Source organism: Triticum dicoccoides, chromosome 3A (assembly GCF_002162155.2).
Source record: "Triticum dicoccoides isolate Atlit2015 ecotype Zavitan chromosome 3A, WEW_v2.0, whole genome shotgun sequence".
Taxonomy (NCBI): Eukaryota; Viridiplantae; Streptophyta; class Magnoliopsida; order Poales; family Poaceae; genus Triticum; species Triticum dicoccoides.
Window position 1 is genome coordinate 79,561,687 of NC_041384.1, and position 22,170 is coordinate 79,583,856.

Here is a 22,170-nt window from a genome sequence, read left to right on the forward strand (position 1 = left end):
ACACTCATCTCTATGAACGCACACGCACGTCCTACCCATATGAGCACCTCCAAAAGACTAAGCCGTCATATCATCTTGAATGTGCATCGCCGGAAATCCTGAAATAAATCCAGGAATAAATGCGAGCACCAGGATTTGACCCCTGGTGGGTTGGAGATACCACAGTCTCTCTAACCATCCAACCACATATTGGTTCGCGGCCATTTTCGCATTCAACATTTGTGTAATGTACGCTGTACAATTTTAGAATACAGATTGAGCTGTACCCCAGGCCCTCAGGCCCGGGCCCAGGCCCAGGGCGTGGAATGTTTTTCTTCTACCTACCTATAGGCTTTGTACTGGGCCGGGATGCAGCAGCCCAACACGGCCTAGGCCCCAGGCACAGAGGGCCCAGTCAACATGTCGACCTAGGCACGCACGGACCCACCGTCTCGCAGGCTTGCAGCAGTCTGGTTGCGCCGCCCTCTGCGACCTAGCTGCCTAGTTGTGGACGTCCGCCGTCCGTTCCCCTCCCGGCCTCCCTTGCCCGCCGGCGTTTCGCCTCGCGCCGGCCGCCGCGCTGCTCCGGCCGGGTGCCGCCGCGCCGGCCCTACCTTCTCCGGGCTCTCCCCCGCCCAGGGGGCCAGGACTGCCCCCGCCCCTGCCTCTGCCTACTACTACTTGCTTGCTAGGGCCAGTGCCAGCAGGCCAGGTTGCTGGGTAATTTTCTCACGCAATTTCAGTTTTAGCATGTGTATGATTAGATACGTGGAAAACTGCCACAACCAGTAACCACACTGGAAGAACCAGTTATGTCATTATGTGTCTATGTGTATCAGTGTATGCAGAAGAAAATTGAGTTGAAAATAAAACTGAAGATGAGAGATCTTTTTCGCCGGTTTTGTGTAGTTATGGGAGGCACAGCTAAAGCAACAGTTGATTTGGTACTTTTTTGTATCCAACGTACTATTATCTGTACTTTGACATTTTTTTACCTATTCCTAGGTCGTTAAGCTTCGAGTTAAAATTCATGATTTATTGGGCAATTAGGCTTTATTTCGTATGTTTTCGCATGGGGCATATTTTTTGAAATGTTATGTGATGTATTTCTTGGATGGGTTTGCTTTTGGCTCCGCCACTGCACAGTAGCGCGGACACTTCCTGATTTTTTCTCTGAAACCTAAACGCGAGAGGTCATAGCAGTTACTAATTTCTTTCCAGGAATGCTGTGCTCCGATCGTTCAATAGGTTGAAAATCCACTAGCTTATAGACTATGAAGCTGCGATCTGTAACCAAAAATACTTCAATAGGTTGAAAATTTAATTGCTTCAATCTTGATCTTCGTAGAGGACAGTGTGATATTTTTGCGTTACAAGGGTATCAGTTGAGATGTTTTTAGCTAAATGAGTAATGTTTAGATTTGTATTAGATTATTAGAAAAGTAGCAAGAAAATGTTTTCAGTAGACCTGAGATGCTCAGCTAGTTTGCTTGCTGAAACATTGACTCTTTAAATAAGACTTGCTGGTGCCTTGTGCCCAGCTGATGGGTTACAGGGTTAGTTGCCTCTTGTATATTAAGAAAAGTGTTCTATTTTACATAAAAAAAAGTGTTCTATTTTGTAAGTCATGCTTGCAGCAGTACTTTTTTATATTTCCCTAATTACACAATTTCAGGGCATGCCATTGCACTAGTATTTTGTAGAGTGAAAAGGATTTTGCTGTGATATCCAATTAGGCTATTAAATGACCAGGACATCAGAGAACAGAGCCACATATATACTCATATCACATTACCATTGTACTATTGTACCAAATACGTGTGCCTGAAGCAGGTTGAGGTTCTTTCATATCCTGATGCTTATCGATCTATTCCATTGTGATTGCCATATGTTAATTTTAGCTACTTTTGTTCCGTTGTTAACAGTTAACACTAACTATCGTATCTATTACTCCCTCTGACCTTAGTTCAGAACTGCGACACTTATTTTGGATCGGAGGGAGTATATGTTTTCTAGTTATTATTTTAAATACTCCCTCCTTCCATCTATATAGGGCCTAATGCGTTTTTTGAGGCTAACTTTGACCAAATGTTAGAGCAATAATATATAACATGCAACTTACACAAAGCACATCATCAAATTCGTACGTGAAAGGACCTTTCAATGATATAATTTTCACATTATGCATGTCATGTACTATTAATCTTGTCAATAGTCAAAGGCGGTCTTGAAAAACGCATTAGGCCCTATATAAATGGAAGGAGGGAGTAGGACATTCAGCTTGGGGTATTTTGAGATATGTTTTATTAGAGACAAGATCTGATACTTCACAACACATTTTGTTTGTGTGTTTTCAGCACTTTGTTGCTTCTATGATGCAACATGCTAGAAACCGGAACCTTTAAATTATGTGTGTTATTTTGCTTATGAATGTATGGTATGTAGATGATTGTATGGTAGGACTAGGGTTCCTACCGGCTCTACTGCGTAGGTTGTAGGGGCAAGGAGGAAGTGGGCGCGGCGAGGAGCGGGCGCGCCGGCGGCAGGGCGCCGTCGCGGCTAGGGTTGAGGGCGGCGGCGGCTAGGCTGCGACGGCTAGGGTTTTCGGCTCCTCTAGGAGCCGGGCAACAAAAGATAATAATAGTCTTTATTGCTTGCATCCAAAAGAGTCTTACAATCTATATTTATATCCTAGATAACTTGTAGAAGAATCAATCCTGAGATAACTTGCCTAATCTGAATAAAACTAAGATAACTTGCGGGCCTAAGCCTGCCTGTTGGGCCTGCGGCGGCCATAGACCTGGCCGGTCATAACATCTCTCCCCGCCTGCGCAAACAGCTCGTCCTCGAGCTGAAAGTCTGGATAGTGTTGACGGAAATCCTCACGCTGCTCCCAAGTCGCCTCCTCCTCCGGAAGGCCCGCCCACTGAATTAGGATGAACCAGACGCCACGACGGAGCTGAGCCTGCAACACCTTTGCTGGCTCTGGAAGAATGCGACCATCGGCGGTTGGAGGAAGCGTCGGAGGAGCCGCCGATGGCTCGCCACGGAAAGGTTTGAGTAGCCCCACATGGAACACGTCGTGGATGTGGGCGCGGGCTGGAAGCTGAAGACGATAGGCCACCTTCCCAATGCGCTCCACGACAGGGAAGGGCCCGGCGTAGCGAGGGCCAAGCTTGCGCTTTGCGCGCGGGTCCAGTGACTGCGTAGAGCGGTGGAGAAGACGCAGCCACACCCAGTCACCCACTGCGAACTCCGCCTCGCGATGATGATCGTCGTAGTAGTGCTTGGCCGTCTGCTGGGCCTGAAGGAGATGCTGACGGACCTCAGCCAGCATCTCATCACGGGTGCGGATAAGGTCACCCGCTACTGCTGTCCGAGCCGTCTCCGGGTCGACCGAAAGTATAGGCGGGGGTGGTCGACCATAGACCACCTCAAATGGCGTCGCGCGCAGGGCGGAGTGATAAGAAGTGTTGTAGCAGTACTCCGCCCAAGATAGCCAGTCCACCCAAGCGCGAGGTCGATCACCTGTCACACAACGCAAATACATGGCAATGACCTTGTTAACCACCTCAGACTGACCGTCCGTCTGAGGATGGAACGCCGTACTCAGGCGGAGCTGGACACCCGCCATCCTGAAGAGGTCGCGCCAGACATGGCCCGTGAAGACTGGGTCCCGATCACTGACTATCGACGTCGGGAACCCGTGTAGACGGACTATGTCGTCGAAGAAAGCCCGGGCCATGGATGCCGCTGTGTACGGATGGCCCAACGCGATGAAGTGGGCGTACTTAGAGAAGCGATCGACCACTTTAGGATGACTGACTTGCCCCCTACCTTGGGAAGGCCCTCGATGAAGTCCAAGGAGATATCCGCCCAAACCTGAGATGGCACCTCCAAGGGCTGAAGGAGCCCCGCCGGTCTCAGGGTCTCTGTCTTGTTGCGCTGGCAAGTCTGACAAGACCGAACCCAGTCGCGGACCAGGGCACGATCGCCAGGGATGTAGAAGTCGGCGCGAAGACGATGGAGGGTTTTCTGCACACCCCCATGGCCCGCCGAGTGAGCGAGCTGCAACACCTGGTGACGGAGATCATCATGCGCCGGAACAAAGATCCGGCGTCCATGCAGGAGCAGTCCGTTAGGGAAGCGCCAGGGCTCCTCCAAGTCGCCGACCGCGAGCTGTTGCTGAAGAAGTGCGGCGTCATCGGCCGTCGCAGTGGCGCGTCGAATGTCGGTGAAGAGACCGAACGATGGCCCGGAGCGGATGCACAGGGCCGTCCCGGCGGACGCGTCGGCGGTTGGCGCGAGGTCGGAATCGCGACGGGATAGCGCGTCGGCCACGGTGTTAAGATGGCCCGGCCGATACTCGACGGAGAAGTCGAAGCCGAAGAGCTTGCTGATCCACTGGTGCTGCGGTACGGTCGACAGCCGTTGATCCAGCAAGAACTTCAGGCTGTAGTGGTCCGTGCGAATGTGGAAGGTCCGCCCCCACAAGTATGGCCGCCAATGACGCACGGCCTGGACGAGGCCAATGAGCTCCCGCTCGTAAGCGGCCAACTTAAGATGGCGCGGAGCGAAAGGCCGGCTGAAGAAGGCGAGGGGCCCATCGCCCTGATGAAGTACGGCGCCGAACTCGGCGCCCGAGGCGTCACAGTCCACCACGAACGGACGGTCGAAGGCGTGAGTGCGTTGAGGGCGCGGTAGTCGATGCAGAAGCGCCATGTACCGTCGGACTTACGGACGAGAAGCACCGGCGCCGTGAAGGGTGACGTGGAGATCCGGATGATGCCTGCGGCGAGCATCAGGGCACACTGGCGCTCCAACTCATCCTTCTGCAGCTGGGGGTAGCGGTAGGGCCGTACCGCCACCGGAGTGGAGCTTGGTACGAGGTGAATATGATGGTCGTACACCCGGGCAGGCGGAAGACCCCGCGGAGCGTCGAAGAGGTCGCTGTGCTGCTCCAGAAGAGAATCCAGCAGGGGGTGCTCAGCCTCCGAGGACGCGGCAGCCAGCTGGAGATGTGGCACGGCAGCCGCGGCGCCCCCAATGCCCTCCCACCGGATGCGGCGGCCCTGCCGCCAGAATGTCATCATGAGTGCGTCGAAATCCCATAGGATGGGGCCGAGGGTCCGGAGAAAGTCCACCCCGAGGATGAAGTCGAAGCAACCGAGATCGATCCCTGCACAAGTGATGGAAAAGTGTTCGCCGCCGATGGAGATGGGAACGTCGCGGGCTAGCCCATGGCACCGGAGGCGATCACCGTTCGCCACTGTGATCCGCAGGCGCTCCCCGCCCGTCGTCGGGAGGGCTAGCCGACGCATGGTCGATTCGGGCAGAAAGTTGTGTGTGGAGCCCGTATCTAGCAGGGCCACCAGGCGCTCGCCATGGATGTCACCGGCAGCAGCATGGTCTGCTCGCCCCGGATGCCGGCCAGGGCGTGAAGGGAGACGACGCACGCCGTCGCTGCGGAATCCGCGGCCGCGTCCTCGGGCGCCGCAGGCGGATGTAACGGGTCGGGCGAGTCGTTCTCCTCGGTTTAGTCGACCGTCTCTAAATAAAAGAGGCGGGGGCAGACATGGGTCGGCGTATAGGGCTCATCGCAGTTGAAGCAGAGACCCTGACGGCGACGCTCCTGCTGCTCGGCCGGTGACAGCCGACGGAAGGGCCGTGTGGCAGCCGGGGATGTGGCCGTCGCGGATGGGAGAGGCCGACCCGGGGCTGAGGAAGTCGGTGCTGGCCGACTGGGCTGGCGGCCACTCCGTCCGAGTGGCGGCTGCAGTGCCTGGGCCCGCTGCTCGAAGGCCCGGGCGTAGTACATGGCCGTCTGGAGATCGGGGGGATCCCGGAGCTCGACGTCCACGCGGATATGGTCCGGCAGACCGCCCACAAAGAGCTCGGCGCGCTGGGTCGCGGAGACGCCCGGCGCGTGGCATGCCAGGGCCTGGAAGCGATCGGCGTAGTCTTGCACCGTAGATGTGAATGGTAAACGGCCGAGGGCCGCCAGTCGGCTCCCGCGGATAGGAGGCCCAAAACGGAGAAGACACAGCTCCCGGAAGCGCTCCCACAGTGGCATGCCGCCCTCGTCCTGCTCGAGGGCGTAGTACCAGGTCTGTGCTGCGCCTCGAAGATGATAGGACGCGAGCCAGGTACGATCTGAAGCGAGCGTCCGCTGCCCTCGAAAGAACTGTTCGCACTGGTTGAGCCAGTTGAGGGGGTCCTCCGTGCCCTCGTAGGTGGCGAAGTCGAGTTTGGCGAACCGCGGCGGTGTCTGCTGCGGCCCGCCGTGCTGAGCAGGCGCGGGGGCTCGGAAGAGTGAAGCCGGAGGTGCCTGATCGGAGTAGTCCGGGTACTGGCCGGCGGGGCCGGATGGCCCGCCGGACTGCGGAAACGGAGTCGGCTCAACCGGGGTCGTGGTGTAGACCGGTGAAGGCGAAGACCCCGCTGCCCATGCTGGCAGGGGGGACGGGGACGGGGGAAACCGGACCTGATGGATCGGTAACCCGGTAGTCGAGGCCGCGCCCGAGGTGGTCCCGGCTGATGAGAGCGCGGAGAACGGCGGTGGACGCAGGCCCTGGGACGCCGTCGGCGGCGGCTGCTGGGCCGGCCATGCGGGGAACGGCGTCTGCTGAACCGGCCAGACGGTGGGCGGCGGCTGCTGCAGCCAGGAGGCGGCCGAGGTGGCCGGCGGCAAAGGCCAGAGGGGTGCCGCGGCCGGCGCTGGCCCGGATGCCAATCCCGCCTGGATCGGCCCGAACGGGGGCCCGCCGTACGCGGCCGCGCCCTGGTACGGTCCTGGTGGTGGCGCGAAGGGGCTCGCCCCGCCCCCGTACTGCGGCTGCTGCTGTAGGAGAAGACCAGGGGCGGCGATCGGGGCCAATGGCGGTTGAGCATAGGCCCCGGCCCCATATTGCTGGTGGAGCTGAAGCCCGTGGACGGCGGTGACGAGGTGATGTAGCGTGGCGGCGAGTTGCTCCGGAGACAAGGCGGCCAGCGGCGATGGTGGAGATGCGCCCGGAGACGCCGGTGCAGGTGGTGCCGAGGAGGAGACGGGACACGCCAGCAAGGTCCCGGCGGATGCGGTCGGCGCGGTGATGCTTGGCGCCGTCGTCATGGGCGCGGTGGTGCCGACGGGCAGCGGCGGCGGTGATGGCGGCATCGACATGATCGCAACGTGGTCTCTGAATACCAAATTGGTAGGACTAGGGTTCCTACCGGCTCTACTGCGTAGGTTGTAGGGGCAAGGAGGAAGTGGGCGCGGCGAGGAGCGGGCGCGCCGGCGGCAGGGCGCCGTCGCGGCTAGGGTTGAGGGCGGCGGCGGCTAGGCTGCGGCGGCTAGGGTTTCCGGCTCCTCTAGGAGCCGGGCAACAAAAGATAATAATAGTCTTTATTGCTTGCATCCAAAAGAGTCTTACAATCTATATTTATATCCTAGATAACTTGTAGAAGAATCAATCCTGAGATAACTTGCCTAATCTGAATAAAACTAAGATAACTTGCGGGCCTAAGCCTGCCTGTTGGGCCTGCGGCGGCCATAGACCTGGCCGGTCATAACATTGTATTCTGAAGTGATTTACTTATATTTGGAAAATGAATTGGCATTGTTTTGCAGTTTTGTCATGGACAACATGAAGCAGCTTCAAGAGGCTCTGGTTGACATTGAAACTGATGCAGAGCAACTTCTTCTGGCTAGGCATGAGGTGTGTATGGGTTGCAATTTATTCTGTTATTTTTGTCATATATCAATGCTGATATCTTATAGTTTGTTCTTGTGTGAGCATCAGCTTGTGCAAAATGACAAGATGAGGAATGCTAACAGGGAGGCGTTGACAGCCCTCCGGAAAAGAGCCAGGACAACCAAAAGTAGTGTTCCATCTCCCTTTGACGTCGTAATGAAAGAAATGGAAGGAACCTCAGGCAAGCAGCTGGTAAAGGAGATATGCTCGACATGTGGAAACCACGACCCCAAGGAACATACCTGGCTAATGTTTCCAGGATCAGATATTTTTGCCCGTGTTCCATTTCATGCAACACACACTATTCTGGAAGAAGGTACCTTTTTTTCATATGGATCTATGAATTCGGTGCATTTTGTTCCTGTTAAAGTAGGTTTGATGCATGCAAAGCCTCAAAATCCAGGAGGGTTTATTTCAAGTTTACTCAAAAGTCTGTTGAATTGCTCCTGTTCACCGCATGAATTCCTTATACCTGGTGAAAAGTAGTGATCTGATTCCGTAATTGTGTCATAGTTGCGACATTTTCTTTGCATGCAAACTTTTAAAGTAACTGTTACAGAAGGTCAGGGTTAGCAAGCTTAGACCGTTACTAATGATTATGCAATTCCTTATCGCATTTCTTCACAATGTTGCAGATCAAGAACGCCTGGACTTCGACACCAAGAAGCTGCAAAGCTTTGTGAAGGAGAAGTCATTTCTGATCTCCGAGAAAGGCGCCCTTGCTGACAAGATCAGCCCTGGAATCGTGAAATCCCTCGTGAGCCTCACAGATAAACCCAAGTAGCTAGGCACATTACAGGAGGCAAAGGCAGCTCGCCTAACTGCCGAGTAGTTCCCTATGAAAATTCACACCTCAACTGTTCGATGCGTTCAGCAACTGAAATGTTGTTTCTGGAAACATGTGATATTACTCAGTGATATTGATTCTACTGCAGTACAACTGAAATGTCCCGTTCACTTTGCTCACAAGTGCAGTGCAGCACAGGACAGGACGACGGCATCATTGGTAAGGCAAACGAATTACATGACTCCGAAGAACTCCGGCGCGAGGCAGAGTCACAGGAGAAAGGGCTTCCGGTAGATGTCGAACATCTCTGAAGAGCAGAGCTGAGGCTCCTGCACGGCGCTGGAAGTGATCATCTTGCGGACGAAGGAGCCGATCCTCCCGGGGAGGCGGCGGCCGGTCCCCTGGCTGTCGCGGATCGTCGCCCTCATCGCGCTCAGCAGCCGCCCGTAGGTCGTCCCCGGCTCGGACTCCACGGCCCTGATGAAGCTGTCCGTCATGGCGCCGATGGCAGCGGTATCGGAGAACCCCTGGACGCTCGACTCCGACGACTTCTGGTCGTCGTTGCAGCCGCTGATGGAGATGGCGAGGCCTCCGTTGGTGCCTTTCGGCTTCCCCGGACGGACGTGGTTCTCCCACTGCCAGTACCCGGTCCTTGGATGGATCACAGCAAAGATTCACTCACTCGTCGTCAAGATCAGTAGATCAGTCACAGCACGGTCTGGAAGAAACGTTGCGGGTGCACGTAGTAGGCACGTAGTACGTACCTGGAGAGGCGGCAGAGGTAGCGGAGGTCGAGGATGGTGCCGCTGTGGCAGGTGTCGATGATGGCGTGGAGCTTCACGCCGGGGCCCAGCGGCCGGACGATGGTCTCGTTGATCTCGTCGTCCAGGATCTTGCCCTTGTCCTCGAAGTCCAGCGGGCACAGCGCCTCGTTGTACCCGTCCACCTCGTCGCCGGCCGTATCCAGCTTCTGCACGCCGTGCCCGGAGAAGTGGAACACCAGTGAGTCGCCGGCGTCGCATCCTGCGACGAGCCACCGCATCGCCTGTAGCAGGTTCTCCCTCGTCGGCACTCTGCTCGCGTCGTCACTCTCCTCTGCCACAAGCACAAACACATCGATCATATATAAGATGATCAGTTACACTTCTCGTTTCTTGATCATCACTACCGGTGAGGACGAGGATGGAGTCGCCGGGGAAGCCAAACTTGTCGCAGAGGAGGTTCCTCATCAGCTCGACGTCCTTGACCGTGCCCTTGAGCTCGTAGGAGGTGCCCGTGTAGCTGACGCCGACGAGGACGGCACGCTTCTTGCCGCGGGACGCCGGGTAGCCGGCCGGCAGCTCGAGCCTGGCCGAGCTCACCGCCGACGGGGGCGCGAGCGCGCTCGATGCGCTGCCCACGCTGCGGTGCCGCTCCACGCGCGTCACGCGGCGGCAGAACGCGCACCGGACGCCGGAGCTCGGCCCCGCCGGCGGCGCCGCGATGCCCGCGCCGCAGTGCCTGCACCACGACGCCATCCTCGGCGGCCCGGTGTTGCCCATCCCGCGGATGAAAGCTGAGCTCGCCGTCGCCGAACTATCACATGGAGATTGGGATGCTGCATGGGGCCATTCTGCCTTGAGAGTGGCGATATGCCAACGTCGGAGGCAACGCAACGCTACCTTTATTCCAAGAGAACACTAGTTAGTGGCAGGCCCTGTCAGCTGCTCTGCTTTCGACGTGTGGTTTGGCATGAAAGTACGATTCTTGCCATCTGAGGGTGGCTCAGGGAGAATACGATTCTTGTCTCACGCCAATCCAATCTTGTTGTCAAGACTGTCTTTCGGCCCAGTTGTGTTCACGATGTTAGGTATGTTAGGCATACGAACACATAAGAAAGTTTTTGGAATCGTGTTATTTTCTGCTCCCTCCTCTGAGATCAAACCGTGCATAGTTTGGTCAAGTTTGTAAGAGGCATCATCGACAACTACAACACTAAATAGATCTTTATCTTTACCTACTAATAAAGCAGATACTGCTTCTGGTCATACGTCGTTGGCATTTTGCAAAAAAACCTGCTGATTTAGGTATTCAACCCGCAGTCCTATACTATCCAAGAAAATGTTTCGTTTATGCAAGAAACACCCTACATTTTTTAGTATTCAACCCATGGTCACGCCCCAACCATCACGCACGCACGCAAACGGGATCTACGGGGCGATTCAACGAATTATAATCGGGAACGAAGGAACAAATCCTGACCACGATTTATAGAGAATTCGCACCAGGCATGAGAATTAGACTCAAAAAAGAATAACACAACATGATGGAAAGGCAACGAAGGGGTCAAATCCACACATATTCGAATGATAATGAAATACGACAGCACTGACGGCGCGAGCACTGCAGTGTTGGAGACGGGCAAGGGCACGGCGCTGTCCCGGTTCTTGCCATGGATCGTTGAGGAGGAGCCGAGGAGGGTTCCGCAGCGGTCGTTGACGCGGGCGTGATGGGGACGAGATCCGGCGGCGGCACTCCAGATCTGGTGGTCTGGAACGGGGTGCCAGCAACTTGGTGGTCGTTGACGCGGGCGTGATGGGTACAGGAACTGTCGGCGGCACTCCGGATCTGGTGGTCTAGAACGGGGTGCCAGCGACTTGGCTTCACATCGGCCTGCATGCATATGCACTCCATAGAATTAGAACGAGACGAGGAAATGAGAGAGAGAGCAGGACGGGATCCAGCGGCCGCGCTCACTCATGTGGAACGGGGGCCACCAACGACTTCGGAGGCTTCACATCCGGGCCTGCATGCAGTCACCCGATTGAACACGCCGGCAACCTGGGAACGAACTCCGCCGAGCAGCCGGCTCATAGCGCTAAATCCCGTTGGCTGCGCATATCGGTGGAAGCACAGGATGAGAAAGAGAGATGGAGCGAGAAGGGGCAAGTCGCGAACCGCTGCGAGGAAGGCGAAGAGGAGAGGGGCCGGCTCGGCTGGCTTGGCTCCCACTTCGCTCCGCCCACACGGAGTCCACCGGTCAGAGAGATTTGAGAGAGGATGAGAGATGAAGCGAGAGAATAGGAGAGATGGATGGGAGTCGGATCCTCTAACATTACAGAGCAAAGTCAGGGCTAGACATCCCTTCAGGAAACGGACGCAGGGTCGCTAAAAAAAAGAAAAAAGAAAAGAAACTCTTCCGACTCCTCTGCCACCGCTGGGCGCTGGCACCGCCCAGTCCTCGCCCGCGCCACCGCGATTCGCCGAACTCGCCCGTCCGCGCAGCCCGCCAGCGCCGCTCCTCCGTCCACGCCGGCCGTCCGCCCGCGTGCCCTCCGTCTGAGCCGCCCGTCCGCGTCCTCCAGTCGTCGGCGGCACCTCCGTCCGCGCCGCCAGTGTCGTACCTCCGTCCACGCCGTCTGCCCGTGCCGCCCCTCCGTCTGCGCCGCCCGTCCGCGTCCTCCAATCGTCGGCGGCACCTCCATCCGCGCCGCCTGCGCCTCTAACTTCCTTCATCGCAGGTCAGTACTGCGTGGATCAACTGAATTGCTTATATCTTCTGAATACTTGGTGCATGGGAAGTGCTTAGTAGCCACTGCATCTTTGAACCAATTGGCACTGATTTGTCTTGTGATTGGTGATATGAAAGGATACAAATTGCGAATCATAAAACCCACCAGGTAGCAACATAAGAGAACTTAGTAAATCCTTACATTGCCAAAATAATTCCTGCCTTATTAGCTACCAATACTCCACCATTCAGAACATTTGGAACATTCAGAACATAGAGTACAAAGTGCAGCAGCCAAAATAATTCCTACCTTACTAGCTACCAGGACACCACCATTCAGAATGTGTCAACATCTATGTCATTAACAATAGGAGCTGTCAACAGATTGGTGAAACTTTCCATGAACTCATATTTTGCAGTGCTTGCTTCGTTCGGTTTTGGTATTGGTTTGGTCTTTTTTGCAGATTTTTTTGAGACAACCTTCTTTACTGAACTAGTCTGTGATGGTATGTTCTCCTTTTCTCCCTGCTGGCTGATGGGACAATCTTCTCTTTCTTTTTTTGCTGTGGTCGCAGATGGTGTTTTCCTCCTCCTCTTGTGTTGCCTCTCAAGGAAACCTAATTTTCTTTTAGAGCCTTTCTTCTCAACCTCTTTTTTCTTCAGACGTGCAGCACTCAACAATTCATTTGATGTTTGAGTCACTTGTGTACCACTCAACGATTCATTTGATGATTGAGCCACCTGGACATGGCATCTGTCTTCAACATTAGTTGTGCGTGCACCCAATAGTTCCTTCACTTGCTTAGTAGCACTAATAAGTGCATTCTCGATGACAATACAACATTCTTCAGAGTTGGCTGCTAGAGTTGCCAACTCACAACACATGTGTATAAGAAAATTGTATCGGGTGATGGCATCCAACTTTGGATTTTCAACTACAGTCCGTCCACAACAATCTTTGATGGATCCTGACCGTGCTTCTCTTGTCCATCGCTTCAAAATGTAGTGTGCTGGCAACAACTTGATATTCATTAAATCAAGAACTTTCAAAGCATGAGCACACAAAATTCGTACTCTCTCAAACTTCCCACAACTACATGAAGCCGTTTGTTGGTGATTGTCTCCAACAACTTTGTATTCTTCTTCAAATGTTGCATATTGCCCATCAATAAGCCTTCCAATCTTAACCATGTATTCATTGTCTCCAGGTAGCATATGAGCACTTGCTGCCATTGACCTCCCATATTCGGTTTGAAAAGCTTCAAATATAGCAGGAGTATAAAGACTACTGACTTGTTGCAACATTGGTGTGGGGATTTTGATTCTAGGTAGACTCTTCCTAGACTCGTACTCTGAATTTATCTCAGTGTCTCTTTTCACTTTCACGGCTCTTTCAAAATGATGAAAAAAGCGGTTGATATCTAAATCTGACTTGAGATGATTCTTGAGGTCATTGTTCAAACTTTCACTCAGTCGTGTGCTTCGCATTCCCAAAGTGAAAGCATCTCTCATAAAACATTCTGCCCACTTCTCCTTTATCTTATAAATACTATCCATCCAAGTTTGCTTTTTCACCTTGGTTCTCATAACACTAAAAGCATCTTCAAATGTTTCTCGGTCTTTGTATTCAAACATACAAGCACTGAAATCTTTGAGAAGAGATGATTCATTTTCCTCATTATCTCCCTCATCCACATCGTCTTTGTTGTCTTCACTATTCTCTTTGCTGGGTAGGTGCTTGATAGCATTTTGCATAATGTGGAAAGTGCACAGCCCATGTATTGACTCTGAAAAAACATGCCCAACTGCCTTCCCCATAGCACTATCTTGGTCAGTAAATATGGTGTGTGGCTGCTTCTGGTTATGTACCGACAAGAAGGCATGAAATAGCCATTTGAAAGATTCGAATGTCTCGTCATAGATAAGTGAAGCACCAAATACTACTGTTTCTCTGAATTGATTGAATCCAACAAACACACCAAATGGCATGTACCCTTTATTTGTCCCAAAAGTAGTGTCAAAGGTCATAACATCACCAAAATGAGCATAATCTATGATCATTTTGGCATCAGCCCAGAATATATTTGTTATTTGTTCCTCACTGTCCAACTGTATAACAAATTGAAAGGAAGGATTCTCAATGGCTTTGTCTTGAAAATACTTCAACATACTTCCAGCCTCACCATACTTCAATTCGCTTTGGCGCTTTGTTCGCAAGTGGTTCTTGTGATCTACGCGTGTGTAAGTTAAACCAGCTGATCCACCAACACGTCGACTAGCAAATTCATGAGCATTTTTTGGTGCAATACCAGAGTCATCAGCTATTTCAATTTCAAAAGCTTGCACTTTAGAGATCCTTCTTTGTGATGGAAACAAGTGGCATGCTTCTGGCAGCTGAAGCATGTTATTATGTTCAAGACAAAGATCATATATTTCATAATTTCCGACTTCACGGTCTATTGTAAGAGACATACGGACCTCACAATCAGTTCTAATTTCAGCTCGGCCTATCTTAGTTAGGTTGTCTCTTTTATCTGCAGACTTCTTCCCCTCTTTGAAACATACATATCTGCATGAAGTCACTACACCATCAAATTTACTCCGATTTGTAAACCTCTTTCTAACACTGAATCCCATTCTTCCTCCATAGTACCTCCAAAAGTCCCATGCCTCATCCAAATTATCGAATTTCATGCCAAGTTGAGGTTTCCAGCGAGGTGTGACATTTGCCCTATAAAATAAACAAGTAAATATTATTCTAACTAATCCATACAAAAGAAAGAGGAGAGGTGCAGATTTGTTTCATGATATAATTGCTACATAGTGACACCAACAAGAACTGGTTTAACATGTGCAACTCCTACTGAAAAGATCCATAAAAAGCAAAACTTACTTGTTTGGATCTTGATTCTCCATTGATCAGCCTCTAAATTCTGATTTTGATGTTGTATTTGATCAGGCCAGGTGCTTGTTGTGCTGATGCTCCAAAAGAGAAGAGGAAAAGAGCATTTTGGATGTGCTGATGCTCCAAAAGAGAAGAGGACAAGCAGTATTGCTGTGCTGGGAGTGGCAGATGCTCCAAAAGAGAAGAGGAAAAGAGAAAAAGTGAGGTGCAGTACAAACAGTGGAGGGGAAAGTGGAGAAGAAGTGGAGGGAAGCAACTCACGGGTGTGGTTTTGGCGCCAAGCTGGGTGACTTTTCCCTCCAAAAGAGAAGAAAGAGAAAGAGCAGGTCACGTGCATGAGAAGGGAGAGGTGTTGTGTGTCCGTTTCTGAAGGGATGTCTAGCCCTGACTTCGCTCTGTAATGTTAGAGGATCCGGCTCCCACCCCTTGTAGCACCCGCCACATTCGTCCCCCACCCCGATTCGGTCGAGTTCTTGCCACCGGCGACTATAAATCAGCGAATCTACGACCGCCGCCGGATTCGACGCACCTAGTGTCTATTATTCTTTCAATACACATTGTATACTCGTCTTATACATGTGTATCATTTTTTATACACGTTGAACACTTCTAAATTACATGATGTACACTTTTTAAAATATATATTTTTGAACATTTTTTGTATACATGTTAAACATTTTTCAAATACATGTTGAATATTTTGAATGGCATGAGTTTTTTTCATAAACTACGCAAATATTTTTTATATTGTATACACATTTTTTAAAACATCACAAATAAAATTTTGAAACATGTTACATTTTTCATAAAATATAACATACATTTTTTCTGATCGGCATGCAACACTTTTTTTGAATTACATGAACAGTTTTTAAGATGTCACGACATTTTTTGAAACGCATGAACTTTTTTTAAATGTCATGTTCATTTTTTCAATTATGTCAATTTTTTTATATTGTGCAAATATTTTTTTTAAATGCCACAAATATTTTTTTGGATGATATCAACACTATTTTTTGAATCATGTGATGGATGTTTTTAAAAATTTATAAGAAAATATTTTTCCGTTTTAGAAACATAAGTAAAAGTAATGAAAGAATAGAAGAAGAAAAACACACACGGGAGAGCCAGCCCCCCCTCCCCCCCCCCCTCCCTCGTGTGTTGGGCCGCCTCATTTAGGGGGCGCCTAAGCGAGTGCATCATTTAGCTCACAACAGTTGAGAAATAGCAGCACCTCTTCTTGCTGCTCTCCCAAGAGGCCATCTCAACTTGTTTTTCAACTCCTTGTTCATGGTGGGGTTCCTTCTCAATGCTTCCCCAACAGTACCTAGGCACACATAGAGCTCCGAATTGAAATAGCAATCATGCGTCATTCAAATGCATAGGAAGCTCACAGAGGAGTGAATTCAGCTCGGTTTGAATGGCACGTGCATGTGCTCAAGTCATGAGCCCACGTGAGCCCATGGTGATATCTATGGGATGCTCCGCGTCATCAATATCCTATCACAAGACCGTAACCTAACTTGTACTCACTACATCTCTGAAAAGAAGACTTATAACTTTTGGCTGAAGTCAAACAGTGCAAAGTTTGACAAAATTTATATAGAAAAACATATCAAGAAGTGCAACACCAAATGAATATTGTTATTTTTATATTATACTAGCAAAAAAGGCCCGTGCGTTGCAACGGGTGATCATAATGAACCCAATTGTGATCAATCCCAAGATGATGCACTGATCCACCACCTAACGCACTATCTATGTAGGCTAGCATTAACTGGCAAACTCATGTGGAATCAGTTATCATAGATGGATATCATAATAGATAACGACCAACAGATGAAGAGGTTAAAAATATCACTCTAAGGCCGGCTACAACACGAGAGCATTTAGAATCCTGAGCAAATTAAGATGCACAATCATGCGGCCCTTGCAGCTACATTGCGTATACTTTTTTTTAGTCTGACTCTAGGTTATGTGTTGATACCAGGAAAGTAGTCGGGACGATGCAAAATCTACGAGGATTTTATTCCTAGTGCCTGCATTGTACGTGCCCTAACCACGTTTCAAGTGGCAACAATTTTAATTTTCTAAAAAAAACAGACTTGACTTTTCTGAACTCTTCTTGATCATCTACATCCATATGGCAGGGAGCCTCCCAAAGCTCGGAAGAAAAGAGCAATCGCGGTGAGGCAACATATGTTTGTTCCGTCGTGGACATCTTCAAGTGTTTAATAATTCATTTAGAGTATTTTACAAAATTACCAAAATATTTGAATTCTAATGATTTTGATTATGTAGTTTTTTTTCTAATGGTAGGTTTGCTCTATTTGGAGGACGCGGCTAATCTGCACCCGAGCTCATATGCTCCCGCATGAACAGTAAAATCGAAAAAAAATAAAAAAAATTCAAAAAATTCCAAATTTTTTTTGAGAGAAAAATTGACAAAAGTTCTAAGTGCTTGCAAAAATTCGTCATGAAATCACATTCCTAGAAGGCGTGGCAAAAAAAAACAAAAATAGTACTCTGAAAAAGCTACTTTCAAATGCATTTTGAATCACTGAATTTGTTTTTTTGCCACGCCTTACAGGAATGTAATTTCATGATGAATTTTTGCAGGCACTTACAACTTTTGTCAATGTTCCTCTCAAAAAAAATTGGAATTTGTTGAATTTTTTTTTTGATTTTTTTTTCAATTTTACTGTTCTTGCGGGAGCATATGAGCTCGGGTGCAGAATGGACTTTTCGCTATTTGGAAGATTATATTTCATTCTCACTATTTTCTTTTTGCACTATTAAGTTTTGGTCCAAACACAAGAAAATATTATAACTCCCGTGCGGCTGAGCGGCCTACACGTACACCCATCAGGCCCATCACGTGTACCTCCACGGCTCCACCGCTGGTTTAACCATTCGTCTCCATCGCTGGCTTATCCATTCGCCCCCACCAAGATGCATCTGCATCCATCTGGAGCCGGATCCTCTAACATTACAGAGCGAAGTCAGGGCTAGACATCCCTTCAGGAAACAGACACACAACACCTCTCCCTTCTCATGCACGTGACCTGCTCTTTCTCTTTCTTCTCTTTTGGAGGGAAAAGTCACCCAGCTTGGCGCCAAAACCACACCCGTGAGTTGCTTCCCTCCACTTCTTCTCCACTTTCCCCTCCACTGTTTGTACTGCACCTCACTTTTTCTCTTTTCCTCTTCTCTTTTGGAGCATCTGCCACTCCCAGCACAGCAATACTGCTTTTCTCCTCTTCTCTTTTGGAGCATCAGCACATCCAAAATGCTCTTTTCCTTTTCTCTTTTGGAGCATCAGCACAACAAGCACCTGGCCTGATCAAATACAACATCAAAATCAGAATTTAGAGGCTGATCAATGGAGAATCAAGATCCAGACAAGTAAGTTTTGCTTTTTATGGATCTTTTCAGTAGGAGTTGCACATGTTAAACCAGTTCTTGTTGGTGTCACTATGTAGCAATTATATCATGAAACAAATCTGCACCTCTCCTCTTTCTTTTGTATGGATTAGTTAGAATAATATTTACTTGTTTATTTTATAGGGCAAATGTCACACCTCGCTGGAAACCTCAACTTGGCATGAAATTCGATAATTTGGATGAGGCATGGGACTTTTGGAGGTACTATGGAGGAAGAATGGGATTCAGTGTTAGAAAGAGGTTTACAAATCGGAGTAAATTTGATGGTGTAGTGACTTCATGCAGATATGTATGTTTCAAAGAGGGGAAGAAGTCTGCAGATAGAAGAGACAACCTAACTAAGACAGGCCGAGCTGAAATTAGAACTGATTGTGAGGTCCGTATGTCTCTTACAATAGACCGTGAAGTCGGAAATTATGAAATATATGATCTTTGTCTTGAACATAATCACATGCTTCAGCTGCCAGAAGCATGCCACTTGTTGCCATCACAAAGAAGGATCTCTAAAGTGCAAGCTTTTGAAATTGAAATAGCTGATGACTCTGGTATTGCATCAAAAAATGCTCATGAATTTGCTAGTCGACGTGTTGGTGGATCAGCTGGTTTAACTTACACACGCGTAGATCACAAGAACCACTTGCGAACAAAGCGCCAAAGCGAATTGAAGTATGGTGAGGCTAGAAGTATGTTGAAGTATTTTCAAGACAAAGCCATTGAGAATCCTTCCTTTCAATTTGTTATACAGTTGGACAGTGAGGAACAAATAACAAATATATTCTAGGCTGATGCCAAAATGATCATAGATTATGCTCATTTTGGTGATGTTATGACCTTTGACACTACTTTTGGGACAAATAAAGAGTACATGCCATTTGGTGTGTTTGTTGGATTCAATCAATTCAGAGAAACAGTAGTATTTGGTGCTTCACTTCTCTATGACGAGACATTCGAATCTTTCAACTGGCTATTTCATGCCTTCTTGTCGGTACATAACCAGAAGCAGCCACGCACCATATTTACTGACCAAGATAGTGCTATGGGGAAGGCAGTTGGGCATATTTTTTCAGAGTCAATACATGGGCTGTGCACTTTCCACATTATGCAAAATGCTATCAAGCACCTACCAGCAAAGAGAATAGTGAAGACAACAAAGACGATGTGGATGAGGGAGATAATGAGGAAAATGAATCATCTCTTCTCAAAGATTTCAGTGCTTGTATGTTTGAATACGAAGACCGAGAAACATTTGAAGATGCTTTTAATGTTATGAGAACCAAGGTGAAAAAGCAAACTTGGATGGATAGTATTTATAAGGTAAAGGAGAAGTGGGCAGAATGTTTTATGAGAGATGCTTTCACTTTGGGAATGCGAAGCACACGACTGAGTGAAAGTTTGAACAATGACCTCAAGAATCATCTCAAGTCAGATTTAGATATCAACCGCTTTTTTCATCATTTTGAAAGAGCCGTGAAAGTGAAAAGAGACACTGATATAAATTCAGAGTACGAGTCTAGGAAGAGTCTACCTAGAATCAAAATCCCCACACCAATGCTGCAACAAGTCAGTAGTCTTTATACATCTGCTATATTTGAAGCTTTTCAAAGCGAATATGGGAGGTCAATGGCAGCAAGTGCTCATATGCTACCTGGAGACAATGAATACATGGTTAAGATTGGAAGGCTTATTGATGGGCAATATGCAACATTTGAAGAAGAATACAAAGTTGTTGGAGACAATCACCAACAAACGGCTTCATGTAGTTGTGGGAAGTTTGAGAGAGTAGGAATTTTGTGTGCTCATGCTTTGAAAGTTCTTGATTTAATGAATATCAAGTTGTTGCCAGCACACTACATTTTGAAGCGATGGACAAGAGAAGCACGGTCAGGATCCATCAAAGATTGTTGTGGACGGACTGTAGTTGAAAATCCAAAGTTGGATGCCATCACCCGATACAATTTTCTTATACACATGTGTTGTGAGTTGGCAACTCTAGCAGCCAACTCTGAAGAATGTTGTATTGTCATCGAGAATGCACTTATTAGTGCTACTAAGCAAGTGAAGGAACTATTGGGTGCACGCACAACTAATGTTGAAGACAGATGCCATGTCCAGGTGGCTCAATCATCAAATGAATCGTTGAGTGGTACACAAGTGACTCAAACATCAAATGAATTGTTGAGTGCTGCACGTCTGAAGAAAAAAGAGGTTGAGAAGAAAGGCTCTAAAAGAAAATTAGGTTTCCTTGAGAGGCAACACAAGAGGAGGAGGAAAACACCATCTGCGACCACAGTAAAAAAAGAAAGAGAAGATTGTCCCATCAGCCAGCAGGGAGAAAAGGAGAACATACCATCACAGATTAGTTCAGTAAAGAAGGTTGTCTCAAAAAAATCTGCAAAAAAGACCAAACCAATACCAAAACCGAAGGAAGCAAGCACTGCAAAATATGAGTTCATGGAAAGTTTCACCAATCTGTTGACAGCTCCTATTGTTAATGACATAGATGTTGACACATTCTGAATGGTGGTGTCCTGGTAGCTAGTAAGGTAGGAATTATTTTGGCTGCTGCACTTTGTACTCTATGTTCTGAATGTTCCAAATGTTCTGAATGGTGGAGTATTGGTAGCTAGTAAGGCAGGAATTATTTTGGCAATGTAAGGATTTACTAAGTTCTCTTATGTTGCTACCTGGTGGGTTTTATGATTCCCAATTTGTATCCTTTCATATCACCAATCACAAGACAAATCAGTGCCAATTGGTTCAAAGATGCAGTGGCTACTAAGCACTTCCCACGCACCAAGTATTCAGAAGATATAAGCAATTCAGTTGATCCACGCAGCACTGACCTGCGATGAAGGAAGTTAGAGGCGCAGGCGGCGCGGATGGAGGTGCCGCCGACGATTGGAGGACGCGGACGGGCGGCGCAGACGGAGGGGCGGCACGGGCAGACGGCGTAGACGGAGGTACGGCGCTGGCGGCGCGGACGGAGGTGCCGCCGACGACTGGAGGACGCGGACGGGCGGCGCAGACGGAGGGCACGCGGGCGGACGGCCGGCGTGGACGGAGGAGCGGCGCTGGCGGGCTGCGCGGACGGGCGAGTTCGGCGAATCGCGGCGGCGCGGGCGAGGACTGGGCGGTGCCAGCGCCCAGCGGTGGCAGAGGAGTCGGAAGAGTTTCTTTTCTTTTTTCTTTTTTTTAGCGACCCCGCGTCCGTTTCCTGAAGGAATGTCTAGCCCTGACTTTGCTCTCTAATGTTAGAGGATCCGGCTCCCAAGGGGTGGCCCGTGGCATGTCGTGGCCAGTGGAGGCAACTAGGGCCGGAGTGCATGCGGCGCGGGGTTGGGTGGGTGTGGCCGCCGGTGGAGGGGATCACTTATTATGGTGGGTGGGCAGCTGAGTATATATAAGAGTTAGGCTGGCCAAAGAGGATAACTTTTACTCCTCTAAAAGTTTGAGGGGATCGGCTAAGTTCAGTTACCCCTACACAACCGCACACCTTACTGGCAACAACGCTCTATCTCACCGCTGTGACATCTGTGCACCTCCACCGTCGCGAGCTGCACTACCACCTGGGACCGTGGCACGGCGATAGGGGGCGAGTGGTCGCAGGCTGCTTGGGCCCGGCGGGTGTGACAGTGCCGGACAAGGCAGCAGACCACGCTAGCGATGACCGTCGCCACCGCCACGACCACTCCCAAGGCCACCGCCACGCCATGCAGGCGGCTTAGGAAGGGCTATTAAGTTGTGACCCAAATTCATATAATATATAAAGGCTACGCCCCGTGCCAGGGACGCATCGAACCTTTTTGGCGCTCCTATTCCTTGCTGCAGCCAT

At 49.7% G+C, this 22,170-nt stretch overlaps 3 protein-coding genes across 3 annotated transcripts; 1 reads left to right on the forward strand and 2 right to left on the reverse strand.

Annotated features, from left to right (window-relative positions):
• Nucleotides 1–444: 444 nt before the first annotated feature.
• Nucleotides 445–8,678, forward strand: LOC119267272. The gene is made up of 4 exons (XM_037548640.1): nucleotides 445–699; nucleotides 7,589–7,676; nucleotides 7,761–8,028; nucleotides 8,348–8,678. Exons 2-4 carry the CDS (start codon nucleotides 7,596–7,598, stop codon nucleotides 8,494–8,496), a joined length of 498 nt encoding a protein of 165 aa, XP_037404537.1. The 5' UTR covers nucleotides 445–699; nucleotides 7,589–7,595; the 3' UTR covers nucleotides 8,497–8,678.
• LOC119267271 (metacaspase-1-like) lies at nucleotides 8,586–10,475 on the reverse strand. Its single transcript, XM_037548639.1, has 3 exons — nucleotides 9,668–10,475; nucleotides 9,264–9,594; nucleotides 8,586–9,150 (listed from the first exon to the last, which is right to left on the reverse strand). The coding sequence occupies exons 1-3, from the start codon at nucleotides 10,038–10,040 to the stop codon at nucleotides 8,769–8,771; spliced, it is 1,086 nt and encodes a 361-aa protein (XP_037404536.1). The 5' UTR covers nucleotides 10,041–10,475; the 3' UTR covers nucleotides 8,586–8,768.
• A 7,275-nt stretch (nucleotides 10,476–17,750) lies between these two features.
• LOC119271987 (vegetative cell wall protein gp1-like) lies at nucleotides 17,751–22,170 on the reverse strand. Its single transcript, XM_037553601.1, has 3 exons — nucleotides 22,138–22,170; nucleotides 21,182–21,464; nucleotides 17,751–18,233 (listed from the first exon to the last, which is right to left on the reverse strand). Exons 1-3 carry the CDS (start codon nucleotides 22,168–22,170, stop codon nucleotides 18,082–18,084), a joined length of 468 nt encoding a protein of 155 aa, XP_037409498.1. The 3' UTR covers nucleotides 17,751–18,081.

What these genes read in the sequence shown, in the direction of transcription:
- LOC119267272 (XM_037548640.1), top strand. Translation starts at nt 7,596, where the DNA reads ATGGACAACATGAAGCAGCTTCAAGAGGCTCTGGTTGACATTGAAACT. An exon ending in TTCTTCTGGCTAGGCATGAG is followed by an intron (nt 7,677 to 7,760) that starts GTGTGTATGGGT and finishes TGTGAGCATCAG; the next exon opens with CTTGTGCAAAATGACAAGAT. An exon ending in ACACACTATTCTGGAAGAAG is followed by an intron (nt 8,029 to 8,347) that starts GTACCTTTTTTT and finishes ACAATGTTGCAG; the next exon opens with ATCAAGAACGCCTGGACTTC.
- LOC119271987 (XM_037553601.1), bottom strand. Translation starts at nt 22,170, where the DNA reads ATGGCTGCAGCAAGGAATAGGAGCGCCAAAAAG. An exon ending in GGAATAGGAGCGCCAAAAAG is followed by an intron (nt 21,465 to 22,137) that starts GTTCGATGCGTC and finishes GGCACCGCCCAG; the next exon opens with TCCTCGCCCGCGCCGCCGCG. An exon ending in TCTAACTTCCTTCATCGCAG is followed by an intron (nt 18,234 to 21,181) that starts GTCAGTGCTGCG and finishes GTATTTGATCAG; the next exon opens with GCCAGGTGCTTGTTGTGCTG.
- LOC119267271 (XM_037548639.1), bottom strand. Translation starts at nt 10,040, where the DNA reads ATGGGCAACACCGGGCCGCCGAGGATGGCGTCGTGGTGCAGGCACTGC. An exon ending in CTCCATCCTCGTCCTCACCG is followed by an intron (nt 9,595 to 9,667) that starts GTAGTGATGATC and finishes TGCTTGTGGCAG; the next exon opens with AGGAGAGTGACGACGCGAGC. An exon ending in TACCTCTGCCGCCTCTCCAG is followed by an intron (nt 9,151 to 9,263) that starts GTACGTACTACG and finishes GATCCATCCAAG; the next exon opens with GACCGGGTACTGGCAGTGGG.